We start from the raw sequence: 13612 nt of genomic DNA on the forward strand, positions 1-13612 counted from the left end.
TGGTCTGTGATTTAGTTTGTCAGAATTCTTCAGGGTAATGGTATTGCTGCTCCTGAGTCTGGATCCTGGGATGCAAACCTTACCTCTGACTGCCATCCCATGGAGGTCATGTGTACTTATAGCACACCTGTGCAGCATGGTCACATTGGGAGCAGCAAACATCACATGTGTCTCTGAGGCTGAAGTGCTTGTGGGTCATAGCTGTTTCCTGGACAGGGTGACTATTACTCCTGGCTATATGGCAGATTCCTCTTCTAGCACTTCATTTCCAGCTCTGATCATCCTCTGTATGTATGAGGCTTCTACACTGGAGCCTCTTTAACACACACTTTCCACTTGGACATTGAATCACAGCATTCCCCATAAAGCTCTGTTGGTGTAGGTGGGCTCCCAGGACACAGGGAGTGCTGTGTGTGTAAGCCCTGCACTGACTGGGGCAGCAAGGGGGACAGCATGGTCTTTTGTGTCTAACTGCCTCTTCTTTTCCAGCATCAACCAAACAGATCAGATGTTGGTACATCTGCAGTCTTTTGACACAGTCCCAGAACACTTTACCATTCCTGAGAGCACCAAGAATGGGGTGCCCCTCTTCTACATCCCCCCAGGCTCCACCACTCCGGTATGTTCCCTCTCTCTCTGTTTAACATGGGACAGTTGTCTCTCCTGTCTAGTTTTGTACTCAGGCTTCGTCTCTTGCTCATTTCATCTTCATCTTATGCTGCTCAGTTAGAGAGTTCAGGTGTGGTGCAGTGAACATTCCATGCCATACATTTGCCCCTCTGAGACATCACCCTATGTCTTAATTGTTGCAGCTACACCTCTAAGCCCAACAGAAAGTCTCCTAAGTGTGCTGTGAGACCTTCTCCTGATGTGCTGTGATATGCGAGACTGATAGGAAGGCTGACACGGTTGCTTTTGCTGTGCTTTCTCTGTGGATACCCTCTAGGCATGGAGTTGCTGGCAGTTCAACGAGTGCCCTGGAGATGTAGCTCAGTGCTGTCAGGTGAAGATACACGATGTGCTGAATAGTTGTTTAATGGGCTCATTGCTCTGAGCACTCATGTGGAAGGTGCAAGAGAGATACTTGTCATCTGCACAGCAGAGGCTAAGCAAAATATGAGCTAATAGTTTCCACTGCAAAACTCAAACTCATTGAAACTCACTAAGCAGAAGAGCCAGCATATTATCTGTTCCCTGCTGCCAATGTCCTTGGCATAGATGGAAGAGGACTAGCAGATCTTAAAGCTGGGGGAGCTTTAACTTCAGAGAAATATCCCTTTTTATTTTGTTTAAGCTCTATTTTAGGTTTGCCTAGTACATTTTTCCTATGCAGGGCTAGGTATCCCACAGTATATCTGGAACATCCTATCTTATGGCTAGCCACTGCTGTATTTCAATGTCAGCAGAGTTTCTATAGCTGTGGAATCAATGTCACCATACAAACATATTAGAGTTGCCCAATGCCACCCATTCTGGCACCCTGTTTGCCTGAGCGCTTTCAAATGAGTAATCTCAGTGTTTAATTACTTTGCTGACACAAGCCATATATCCCCCTCTCAATCAGAAGGCACACCATTACATATGCCATCTTTTTCATGGTTGATTTACTTGATGCTAAGTAGTTAAATTCCTAATTAACTTGACATTTCAGGAGCCTAATTTATTTTTGCTTATGCTGTACTGCCTGTTTAAATGTGAACACGCTTACTCTCTTCAGAGGAAATTACCCAAAGCCAGGGATGTGTCCTAGAACAGCTCAGCTGCTAGAGAAATTCTTGCTCTCTCTGGGTGGAGAACTTTCATGTTAAATATTGTCCTGTCATTTTGTCAGGTATTATCTCTGCAGCACAGTGGGTCTGACTCAAGCCATTCCCAGTTTGCCTCCTATTGGAAGCCTATCCTTTCCATGGATGCCAACTTCTGGCAGAGGTGGCTGCACATGCATCGTATAGTTGTCCTTCTGGAGCATGACACGTATGTAAGGGGCAGGGCTGAGCTCATGTGCACGCTGTGGGCCAGCCTGGGAAAGCAGGGTGTCCAGCTCAGCCCAGCTGAGAACTTGCAGCTCTTCTGCAGGTGCCTATGGCCAAGGGAAGGGTTTCACTTGTGAGGCCTGATGGACGCTAAAGATTTGTTTATCTGAGAGGGACAGTAGGTTGGGGAGTCATCTTTGTAAGGATAAATTGTTTTTCAAGTCCCTCTTGGGTTTTGATTTCCTGATTGCAGGGGCTGTGGGACCATTCTTTTGGGAGCTAACCCATATGTTTTTGTTTGCTGCTGGAAAATGTCTTTTCCCAAAACTTTTGCTTTCCTGAGGCTGCTTTGCAGAGTAATGTGAATAACAGTCATATATTGCATGGAGGCAGATAGGATACAAGGGATGTGCTCTCTTTACATCCAGTGCACTCAGAAGTGTGTCTCTCCCCAGTGCTTGATTAGGGGAGGTGCTTGTTCATCAGCTGCTGTGGAGGAAAAAAGGCTCATAGACCAGTCAGAGTGGGATGGATATAGCAAAGTCTCTGTGGGTTTTGGGGAAGAAGAGAAACTGCAGCTGTGAAATGACTTTCTGTCCCACCCTGCAGGCCTGTGCCCAAGCACCTGCACACACCAGGCAACAATGGCCGCTACAGCACCATCCAGTGCCGCATCTCACACTCGGCACTCACCTCCCTGCTGCGGGACTGGAGCAGCTTCGTGCTGGTCGAGGGCTACTCCTACGTCAAGCTGATCCACGGGTGAGTGGCTCTGAAGCACTCACTGTGTGGGGAATTGGGCGTGTGGCCAGACCAAGGATCTAGTTAAACCAGTATGTGGCTATGGGCCTGAAGCAGATGTTTACAGGAGAGGATGGGAGCTAGACAAGGAGATATGAAATCCTGCAGTTTCTGAACTGTTCTGTTGTGTCCCAGGCACAGCCCGGAGGGAGAGGGGAGCCAGCTGGGGGGTTTCTGCATGCTAGAACTGATATGTGTTACTGTGAAGTTGTGTAGGCTGTTGGGCTCTGTGGAGCAGACCTCTGCTTGGTTTGGCATGTCAGAGCAGCAAGATCCATGCCATTTCAGCCTTGTCTTAATCCCTCCTCCATAGGTCTGAGGATCTTACCCCTTCCTCGTTCTATGTGGTACGGATCATCTCCAAAGCTCCCTGCATGGTTCTCAGGCTGGGGTTCCCTATTGGCACACCTGCACAGGCCAGGAACAAGGTGAGAGCTGGCTGTCTGCTTTGTGGGGTAGGAGCAGAGCAAGAAGTTCTAAAAGTGGAAATGGTGGGTAGATCACAGGCATTACTGTGGGCAGCTACCCTCTAATAAGTAACTACTATGTTAAGGCTTAGATGAGTTTGAATCTACTGCAACAGAAAGGGTCATTTGGGACAAACTTTCTTTGTTAAGTTTATGAAACATCTAAACCTAAAGACTCAAAGATCAATAGAAGAGAATAGCTGGTCACATGGGTATTTTTCCCACTGCTTAATTCAATTGTGAGGCTTGAAATGGCTCAAAGGTTATCTAGTCTATCCTTCTGACCAAAGCAGAATCAATACCATCTGTAAAGAGCAGCAGATACTTGTCTGACTCATCTGTAAAGACCTCTGTGATAGATGTGCTATGTGTTCCCTGGGCTGTCTCTTCCAGTGCATGTATATTGAATCTATTGGGCAGGGAGGAAGTTAATAGTTAAAATGCAAACAATGCCCCACATAAGCAGTGCAGGAAGAGAAAAAAAATTAGTACCTAGGAAATGTTTTCAGGATAAAATTCTGTCAGGTAGACTTGTAATAACCTTTTTGTATCAAAAGAAATGAGCTGCCCTAGTCAGATGCAGAAGGTGGAGTTACTGTGTGGACTGATTCTCCAGTTATAATGTCTGAGACAAGTCTAAGTATTCCTAGGTAAAGCATGAGAAAGATGCCCTGCTATTAAACTGTGTGAACTTTTTAATATAAACAAGGGGTTTGTCATTAAATCTAGATCTTTTATCTTCATGAAAGAAATCTTTGGTTTGTCTATTTTAGCTTAAGTATTAGAGACTAATCTGAGGAGAAGCTAACAAACATGGTAAGGACCATCTCTTTCTGAGATAATGAACCCAGATAATACTACATGTTCTGGCACTCTGGCAGATCTGCCCTTTCGTGACTTTAGGGGATCCAGGACTTGGGCACTGGCTGCTGGGTCAACATGTGGGATTAATAATGCCAAGTGACAGGTTTTTTTGAAGGAGTTTCTCTGGCAGGTGCAAATTAATCTCTTTCATGAAGAAGGTGTGAGACAGGCACCATACCCTCCAGCTGTGGGCAAGCTCCAGATCATTGCAACAGGAACTATATGTAGGTCATAAATTGTATCATCCACAATACTTTTTTTTCTTGCCTGCCATAGAGTTGATTAACTACTCAGTATGGAGGATGGCAGTAGGATAGCCTGCTTTGTTTAAGTGAAAGGAGGTATGTGCTGGGCAGTTCAAATTTCCCATGCTAAAGGGAAGGAAAGCACCTCATGCAGTCGACTTTCAGAAAGCTTTTTGGTGAGGCTTTGTATAGGGCACAACTGTAGAACTATAGGAATAGGGTGTCATAAAAGAGAAACTACCTTGGGGAACAAAGCAAGGAAATTGAAAAAGTGCTCTGTTTCATCACAGCAGAAGCTGTTTGTGATTTTCCCAATCTTTTTTCTAGTCAAAGGTTAGGGAACTCATTTGGAGGAAGGTAACATGCTGAGCTGAGGAACTGTGCAGGTGGCCCAAAGCTGTTTCAACCTCTGTGCTTTGGTGACACCTATACAGCACGGTGGTGGCTGGAAGCCAGCATGGATAACTGCAAAAACAGTGGGATTTGGGAGCTTAAACACTATTAGTGATTTTGTGATGCCAATATGAAACCATGAAGTGGACCCACGTGGCAGCACAGTGCAGGAAAGAACTCTTGTTTAACATTTGGATCTGGGGACATTCCTCTCCTTGAAAAAGACATAGTAATGATGGGAAAAGTTACTGAAATAATTAGTGTTGAGGAAGATGAAGAGCTGTGGTTCTCCTGTTTGCCTACAATGGTAATAAATATTGAAAAAAGTTGAACAAAATCATGAAAAGAAACCTAACCATAGAAATTTCAAAGAAAACACTGGGCTATTGTGGTAATCAGAGCTGGCGTGGGTAGAACTATATTCAGAGCTACTAAAAGCTAAAAAGAGTAATCAGGAAGTCATTGTGAAACTGTCTTGGAAGAAAATTAAACTAAAAAATAAACCAAGCTCCTGAAACCTTTTACCTCAAAGGTTTGACAAATGAACATTATAGTGGGGGAATACATAAGACAGAGCCAGACTGTTCCCACAGCTGATATAGGCTAGTTTACACTTACTGTGGGCTGTTGAGGAGAGGAGGAAGGAAGAATGAGGGTGCATGCTTGGACTGCTTCTGTGGAGGAGCTGGCATGCAATTAATTTGTTTTTAATCTGAGTTTTGGAAGGTGACTTTTTCAGCCTTGAAATAGTCTATGGGGTTTTTTAAACTTTCATTTTGCTTTTAAAAATATTTTAAAATATTTTTAAAGAGCTTTGTGTCATCTTGATCTTGGTCTTGCTAGTGCCACAGAAGTAAAATGATCTTTAATTCCTGCTCTTCTGTGTATTCAAGGAGTGTTCTGTTCCTTTTGGTCAGCCTCTTGTTCTAGACACTTATTTTGAGTAGTTTATGTCTCCAGACAAAGTTAGTCATGTTTACCTTTTGCTTTTGCCATGACAGATAGTGGAAGAATTACGGGACCGAATCTTGCAGCTGCGCTTCCCCCACAGGGTCCAGAGCAAAGAGGCAACTCCAAAAGCAAAGAGGAAAATGTTGGGCAGTAGTTCTCCTTCCAAGTCCCCACCTGTGCCTGGGGTCCAGTCGGCCCTCTCAGACAGACCCTGCCTTGTTGTGCTGCACAAACCCTTGGAGAAGCTGCTTATCAGGTAGTGATGGAGTACTAAGATGCCGTCACAGCCCCCTTGCCCTGCAAAGTGGCAAAGAGGAGGATCTGTGGATGGTGCTGTCAGTTGTAGGATGAGAGTGCTGTGAATGAAACTGGTGCTTGTTGGGATGGGTTCGGGTTGCATGGCTGTGAGTTGCATCAGGGATTCTTGGTGGACAGGCAGATTTGTCACTCCTAATGAAATACAATGTAGAAGTAAATTTAGTTACTGATCTCTGAGCAGGATCTTGTGCTGTGCCAGCCACATTCTGCTGCTGGAGGACTCTGTCCTGAGCCCAAAAAGTGGGTTGTGAATCCAGACAGCTCTGACCCTAAAGAAAAAAAAAAAAAAGATTTTTTTTCCATGTCAGCATGCCACACTTCTGCCCTTTCCTAGGTATGAGAAGCTGCCTTCTGACTATCGAGCGCCCTTCATTCTCAACCTGGAGCATCCCCCCGTGTCTGGTCCCCTCACTATGGTGGCCAATCGCACTGCCTCTTCCACCCTGGCTTCACTGTCCCGCTACTTCTATCACCAGCGCTGGATCTGGAGTGTCCAGTCAGGGCTGGCACCAGCTGTGCCCATCACTGCTGTGGCCCAGCTCCTTTCCACACTTACAGAGTAAGTTGTACACATGGCAGGGGTCCTCTCTCCAAGCTACTCCTGGGGATACAGGGGAAAGCAAGGTCGACCTTACTTATTATGTCTATGAGACCTTATTATAGGTAATAAAAGCTGCTGTGCAGAGGGTTTTGGTCCTGTACGCAGCTTCTAGAGCCACTTTACCCAGTTCTGCAGCTGTAATTGAGGAAAATGAGAGAAAATGTTCTGGAAAACGTGCAAAAGGGCAAGAGGTGTAACTGTGCCTGGAGTGTGCTGTTCGCACAGGCTGTTCTGGCAGTGTCATATCTCCCTGTTCTCTGCATGCAGTTCCCTGTTTGGAGAAGTACAGTGTTTTGGGGTGAAGGGTACAGTCACTCTTGCATTTAAAGATTACAGTATGGGTGAAGTCCTGCAGGTCTGACTTCCTCTCTGTTGCAAGGATTCGTCTGTCAGAGGGTTTCCACTTTGCATCCAGCGGGGATGGGATTATCAACATGGTGCTGGAGCTGCCCATACAGGTGAGCCTGAGTGCTGTCCTCTTGTGGACACAGTCCCTCATTACTGGTTCTGGGGTGGATTCACCTTCCTGTGATAGGATTTATCACTTGCCTCTAGCACGCACCCTTGACACATACAGGGAGAAAGTAAAGCAACTTGTATGCTGGGCATTTTTCTGCCTTCATCTGCAGTTAGAGAGCTGCTTTGTGTTAGGGGTGTGCTCTACTGGAGTTCTTGGGGTTGGGACAGGCTTTCTCTTTCCACCACTGCTGGTGGAGGTGGGTGATGGGGCTGTGCTGAATAAGGGGGTACTGTGTAGGGCTCATGCAGTGTCTCCCCTCCAGATTGATGGCTCAAGTGAGAGCAGCAGTGACAGGGAGAAGCACACCTGTGTCGTCCAATACATCCTCTTCCCACCCCACTCTACCTCCACCAAGGACAGGTGAGGCTGCTGTTCTGCTACTGGGGAAGGTTGGCAGTGGACTCATTGCTGAAGACTTGCTTTTTGCAGTTAGTGTGGAAAGGAGGAAGAAAGAAAGGAATGTGGAAAGGAGGGAGACCTCCACCATCTAGTACAGACAGCCACTTGTCATGGATTGATCACCAGATCACTGGGGCTTTGCCTGCCAATCTTGGGTTCCTGTGGCTGCTCTCACAGCTCTGAGAGGAGCTGCAGTGGTCTGCTGGCTCTGTGCCACCTCACAGGACTTTTCTTTTGACTTCCCTCCAGCTTTTCCACGGATGATGACAATGATACAGAAGTAGAGGCCATTGAAGTGGATACAGAACTGAACCTGGTCACTGAGTGCTGGGTAGAACCCCAGAGTGGCCATGTCCACAGTACTGCTGAGAACTGGAAGCATCTCCATGGCTTGCCCTACCAGAAAATACCTAAAGCGGTGAGTCCCTGGAAGGGGAGGGGCATGGGCTCTTTTGTGGAGGGAAAGGGGTTCAGTGTAAGTGCATCACAAAACTGCAGGTAAATACTGAGGGCCAGAGAGATGGGAATGCTAGTCACAGAAGAGTCTGAGGTTTCTAAAAGAGAAACTGTGCACTGGTCATAAAAGGTTTCTTGACTGCAGTGCAGTGGGTGCAATGCAGCTTTGGGATAGCTGGGCAAATACAAATTATTTTGTGAAGAGTCATTCCACTGGAGAGGAGCAAGCTGGACCAGAGCAGGGACTGCAGGCAGTATTACTAGCACTCCTCCTGAGCAAGGTGAAAACAAGCTAAAGGGCTGGTGGAGAATGAGAGAGCAATGAGTGAGAATAGCGTAACTCCAGGAACAGGATTATAGGTGTTCCCTTTCCTTGCTTTTAGACTCTTTTCTTCTTCATTTGTGGGTAATAATTCTGCTGCATAAACTGAGCCTTAACTGCTTACTGTAGCTCTACCCCCGAGACCTTGCGTGCATTGCCACCATGCTGACCTTTGAGTACATCAGCCAGTTGTGCCAGAACAAGGAGTGGGTCTGCCCTCCTTCAGACACCAAAGCTGCTGAAGGTGAGTCCACCATCTATGTCCTAGCAAGCTTGATGGAGCTAAGAAGAAGCTAGGTCTTGAATATCTCAGGACCTATAGAAGGTGGAAGAGGTATTTTAACAACATTGTAGACTTTGATGGCTGTGGGTCACTTTGTTCAACTTACGCTATATTGGCAGAGAAACAGCTTCATCCTGGGAAAGCCAAAAAAGCATTGAGGCTTTCTGCCTAGGCTGGAGAGGTGACAAGGTGACCTTTCTTGAGCAGGGGGGTTGGTCCAGATGACCTTTCCAATATCAGCCATTCTGTAATTGTGTGAGAGGAGCTGACTTCAGGAGCATGTGGAAGATGAGCTCATCTCTTCAGTGATAGGCCTGGTGTGTCTGGGCAAATGGTTTTATAGAAGTTGTAAAGGATGTTAAGGAAGAGCTCCTCTGTTCTCAGTTTCAAGTCACAGTTCCCAGAGAAGTTTGTGGAATGCTTGTTTTCTGGTGGTCCTATTCATCTCTGTTGCAGATCCAGACATGGGCCCTGGTTTTCGAGTGCATGAGATCCCATTCCAATTCAACCTCATGAAGCTCTTGCCCAGGTGCCAGCAGGTTGAAATGTTCTTTCTCATGCTGACAAAAGGTAGGTGCCACTTCACCACCTGCCTCTCCTTGTGCTCCCTCTGTGGCTATGGACAGCTTGCTCCACATACTTGTCTCCCTAGGCAGCAGCATGTGAGCACTGCCATGCCTCTTCTAGTAGCTCGATGCTGTTCTTCCCAGCTCGGCAGCCCCAGGGCTGTCCAGCTATATTGCTACCTTTCCTGGGATGATAATTTGTAAGAATTGCTTTCAGAATTGTTAAACCTACATAGTAGCTTTGTGGTGGTGGCTTCTTGTGTGTACCCCTAGTATCTCCACAATAGTTAGAGTAGCAGGGTAGGTCACTGCAGAGTAACTAATGTTGCCAAAACTCCAGGGCCTCCTCAACACTCTCCAAGTCAGTTGTGCAGAGGTGCTGGGGAAGTTGCTGGCTATGTGGAAGTGTTACTTTGCAGAGGGCTGTCTTCTGGGGTTGTGGGCAGGGGGTGGCCATGCAGGTGCTGTCTCTGAAGCTGCCATGGTTCTGTTTTGAAGCAGATAATGAGGAGGTGACCAAGGACTCTTCGTTTGTGCCCAATGAAATGCTACTAAATCTCTTCCATGGCTGCCTTCAGCATGACCTCAGTGACCGGGAGATCACCATGGCTGATGCTGATCATGTGGCTTTCATGGAGCAGGTTCTGCAACGGGATCGTGATGGCCATCAACCCCCCTTCACACTCCCTGTGATCAGAGGTAAGGACCGGGAGTGTGGCAGTACTGACACCTGGAGCAGTGAGGTTTTCCAGGAGCCTTGCTTTCAAGTCTCATCCTCAGCTGGGGTTTTTTAGATTGGTTTCTCTGTGCTCCATTTCAGAAGAAACCCTAAAAGCTTCTGGGACCCTGGAGCAGCAGGATGCTTCTGCATCTTATCATCTTGTTGGCAGTAATGGCACCAGGGATATGACTGGCTCCACAAGTACTCTGCAGGTACTGCTGTGCTGCTGTCCTTCTCCTGTGCCCCCACTCAGAAACCAAGACAGCAGCTGTTAAAGAGCAGGAGAGTTACAAGGGCTGAGAAAGATCAAAAGACAGCTGTTCTTCCCCACCTTTGGCAGCAGTTCAGGCTGTATCCTGTGGCTGAAGTCAAGCAGGAATCTAGGTGTGTGGATAGTTTCATTCATTTATGGGCCAAGCCTGTTACAGCAGCACTGGTACTGTGCTGCAGATTGCTCTGAAACCGTGGGCAGTCACTGCCTAGAGGTCAGAATTGGCCCCAGCAAAGCTGCCTAAACATCGCCAGACTGTTGTGCTGTACTTCCTGGAGCCAGGCTGCTCCCAGAATGGTGAATTCTAGAGCCAGGATGCTCTGAGAACGTGCAGAGGTGACCAGGGTGATTTCAACACTGTGCCAACCAGCAGGCCTGAAAGAACTTGCTCTGTGTGGTTGCTATGTGCCTCAAGGTACCATATGCCATGAGTTTATCCAACTTCTGCTCTTCCATCAGAGCCTTGGCAACACAGAGCTGCCTGAGGATGATGTGACACTGAGTGACACGATGGGGCCCTTTCCCCCTCAATGGCGATGTTATGCCAAGCTGGTCAACCCACAGCATGTGTTCCTGACCTTCCTGCCAGCCACCTTCCCAGGTGAGGGCGTCTGTTATGGGGAGCAAGAGAAGGCAAAAGTCCTATGCACCTCCTCGGGGGGACAGAAAAGCCAAAATCAGCTCTTGTAAGGTGGAGAGAAAATTGACTAGCAGAGTTCACGTACAGTCTTTTTGCACCACATGGCCAGGAATAGAATATAGCCAAATGTTGAATGTCCTGCTCTTCTCTCAGGATATGCTGAGGATATGCTGCTTACATAGGGTTTTCAGGTGGGGGATGTGGTGTCGGAGTTGTTTGCTAGCTGCAGCCATTTGGACTGTTTTCCCAGTGGGGTTGTTAATGAATGGATTAAGGAGATTGCTAATGGGATGGTCTGGGAGAGTCCCTGCTTCTGGGCATTGGCACTGGTCTGGTTTCCACTGAGCCACTGATGCAGGCTGCTAGCTTCAGGTGGAGCTGCTTCTACACACAAAGAGGTAGCAGGAAATCTGCTCTCTTAGGAATGTAGATTGAGGGGTTAAGATGTGTTCACTGGACATAGGATAATTTTATTTTCTTCCAGATGTACAGAAACTGATGGCTTGTGGGTTGGACAAATCTCCAAAAGATGAAAGTCGATCTGGAGAAGGTACCATGGGACCTGTCTGTGCAGAGCGAGTCAGGGCTGAAGAGGGGGATGCTGCAGTGCCATTACCAACCCTCAGCATAACACCAGCCCACGGTACCGACAGCACCTTGTTAAAGTATTGGTATCCTTGCTGTTGTTGAGCTTACTGTTGAGCAGATTAAAGCAGGAGGAATAACAGGGTGCTGCAGCCTGGCAGTCAGCAGAGTCAGGACAAGAGACACAGTGATGTTCATGGGGGCATGAAGGAGTGTAGTGTGAGTTGGGTGCCCATGGCCCAAGGTTGGTTTCTTGTGGGCAAGGAGGTTGTGGGTAGATAGAAGCTATTAGGAATGACAGTAGTGGGCTGCAGTGGAAAGTCAGTGGACTCTTGTTTCATGGTCCAAACTGGCACTGTCAGCAGCACATTGTCTTAGGGAGAAAGGCATCAGTTTTGAGGTATATGGGATTTGATTGCACAGCCCCTAGGGCAGATGTTTGCAGTGAGGATGAAGGGTTGTGCTGCTGCAGGAGGTAGTGGTGGTGGTGATGAGCAGTCATGGCTGTAAGGGGGATCGAGGTGACCAAAGCACTGGGCTCAGTGTTTGGGTGCTGGGTGAGGATGAGTGGTGAGAAGCTTGAAAAAACAGCAGTATCTAACTACGGGGCTTCTGTGAGAGCTGTGATGTCTCAGACCAAGAATGAGAAACCCTCAGCGGCCTTTGTCTTAGAATTGTTTCTTTTGCAGAAGTGAGCCAGGATGCTGGGGAGCAGAGTGGCCCCTCCAGGAGAGATGTGCACATCTCCTTCTGTCGCCAGAACTCACAGTCTGAGCTGGGCGAATGCCGCCGGTTTCGCTGCCCCATTTACATCTACAGCTGCTCTCTGGAGCTGTTACGAGAGCAGCTCGTCAGCCCACGGGCACACCGTCCTCCTCGGGACATCTTTTTCAGGTAATACCAACCATACTCGGTGCCTAGACAAAAACCAGAGGAGTTTCCTTGACAAGAGGCTGGCTCTAGCTGTGACTTCTTGGCTTGGCCTGATCTCTCTGACTTATAGCAGCCACTGCCTGTGCATGCCCTAAGCTCTGCTTTACTGGCACCAGAGCCATTTACAGTCTAAAATATGCTTCTTTGGTACTAAATGCTGTGGTTCCTCTTTTCCAGGTCCCAGTCTCTGGAACGTCCTCCAACTACTGCTTGGCTAGACCACAAGCACAAAGAGTTGGTGACATACTGCACGCTGCTGCAGGAGCACTCCCACCAGTGCTACGTGAAAGGTGAGCAGCAGCACAATGGGACCTGTGGCAAGGTTGGGGTGGACCTTGGATCTTCTTCTGAGAAAGCAATGTCTCATTTTCCTTGTGATCTTATTCCAAGCAAAGGGAGGAGCTGTGGGACTGGTGTACCACCAGGAGAGATTTAAAGATGCCTCTGTGCATTCCTTATGGCCTTACAGAGGCTGTTCCCAAATCTGTTGAGTGCTGCAAAGGAGCATCCCCTTCTTTAGTGCCTTCTTCTCCCCTTCAGGGTAACCGATGCAATGGGCACTCTGGTGTCACCCAAGCCCAGGGTAACATGCAGCATTAGGTGCTATGGCTGCCTCCTGTCTCCCAGCACCAGCACTGACTCCAGCTCTGTGTTGGGACTTGGTGAAGATCTGTATGTGGCCACTGCCTGACTCCCACAGCCTCATATCCTTGGGATGCCATGGGATGCTCAAGCACTGTGTTTATCTCTAGGGCTGTTCAAGAGCCTTCAGCAGTCACACAGCATCAGCTCCCAGGACCTGCTTACTGCCATGGACTACTGTGAGGAACTGCTCCAAGAGATTGATATCACCAACTTCCTGCTGACAGTGTGCAGCCATGTCCGCTCATTCCGAGAGAGCCATCAACATTTCCATACACACTCCAAGACAGCCAGCTTCCAAGTGGGCAGCATAGAGCAGGAAGAGGAGCAGAGCTCTAGGGAGCGAGGTGTCTTGGTCTCTGAGTCAAGGTAGGGACCTGCCTCAGTCTTGCTTCTGTTCTTAGCATTGTGCCAAGGCAAATCTTTTTTCAGTCATCTTTTAGCGCCTACTGGAAGGAATGCTGTAGGGTAGAGTCTAACAGCCACACAGAAGAGCAGGTACTTAGAGTGAGATCTCTACCTAGTATGGTGTCCACCAGGACCCTCTGTTTTTTGCAGTCTCTGGTGACATCCATCCTTCCTTGCTCCTGTAGTCTTGGCTTGTTAGTGTCCCATCTGGCCTGAGCTGGAGGGCAGTTAGTCTGCAAGCCTGCAAGACTTG

At 47.8% G+C, this 13612-nt stretch overlaps 1 protein-coding gene across 6 annotated transcripts in view; it reads left to right on the forward strand.

Annotated features, from left to right (window-relative positions):
- SZT2 (SZT2 subunit of KICSTOR complex) overlaps positions 1 to 13612 on the forward strand; it is a 53592-nt gene that overhangs the window by 12921 nt on the left and 27059 nt on the right. For 4 of the 6 annotated variants that reach the window (XM_062497513.1, XM_062497517.1, XM_062497516.1 and 1 more), the window contains exons 11-28: positions 490 to 619; positions 1832 to 1974; positions 2583 to 2735; positions 3088 to 3202; positions 5745 to 5950; positions 6347 to 6571; positions 6993 to 7071; positions 7396 to 7493; positions 7782 to 7950; positions 8440 to 8554; positions 9050 to 9163; positions 9658 to 9858; positions 9980 to 10092; positions 10611 to 10752; positions 11276 to 11434; positions 12066 to 12270; positions 12487 to 12599; positions 13062 to 13320. In XM_062497513.1, coding sequence (XP_062353497.1) covers positions 490 to 619; positions 1832 to 1974; positions 2583 to 2735; positions 3088 to 3202; positions 5745 to 5950; positions 6347 to 6571; positions 6993 to 7071; positions 7396 to 7493; positions 7782 to 7950; positions 8440 to 8554; positions 9050 to 9163; positions 9658 to 9858; positions 9980 to 10092; positions 10611 to 10752; positions 11276 to 11434; positions 12066 to 12270; positions 12487 to 12599; positions 13062 to 13320 — 2739 coding nt within the window. The remainder of the gene's footprint in view (positions 1 to 489; positions 620 to 1831; positions 1975 to 2582; positions 2736 to 3087; positions 3203 to 5744; positions 5951 to 6346; positions 6572 to 6992; positions 7072 to 7395; positions 7494 to 7781; positions 7951 to 8439; positions 8555 to 9049; positions 9164 to 9657; positions 9859 to 9979; positions 10093 to 10610; positions 10753 to 11275; positions 11435 to 12065; positions 12271 to 12486; positions 12600 to 13061; positions 13321 to 13612) is intronic. The other 2 variants (XM_062497515.1, XM_062497518.1) reach the window with 2 other exon arrangements.

This window comes from Cinclus cinclus, chromosome 8 (assembly GCF_963662255.1).
Source record: "Cinclus cinclus chromosome 8, bCinCin1.1, whole genome shotgun sequence".
Classification (NCBI taxonomy): Eukaryota; Metazoa; Chordata; class Aves; order Passeriformes; family Cinclidae; genus Cinclus; species Cinclus cinclus.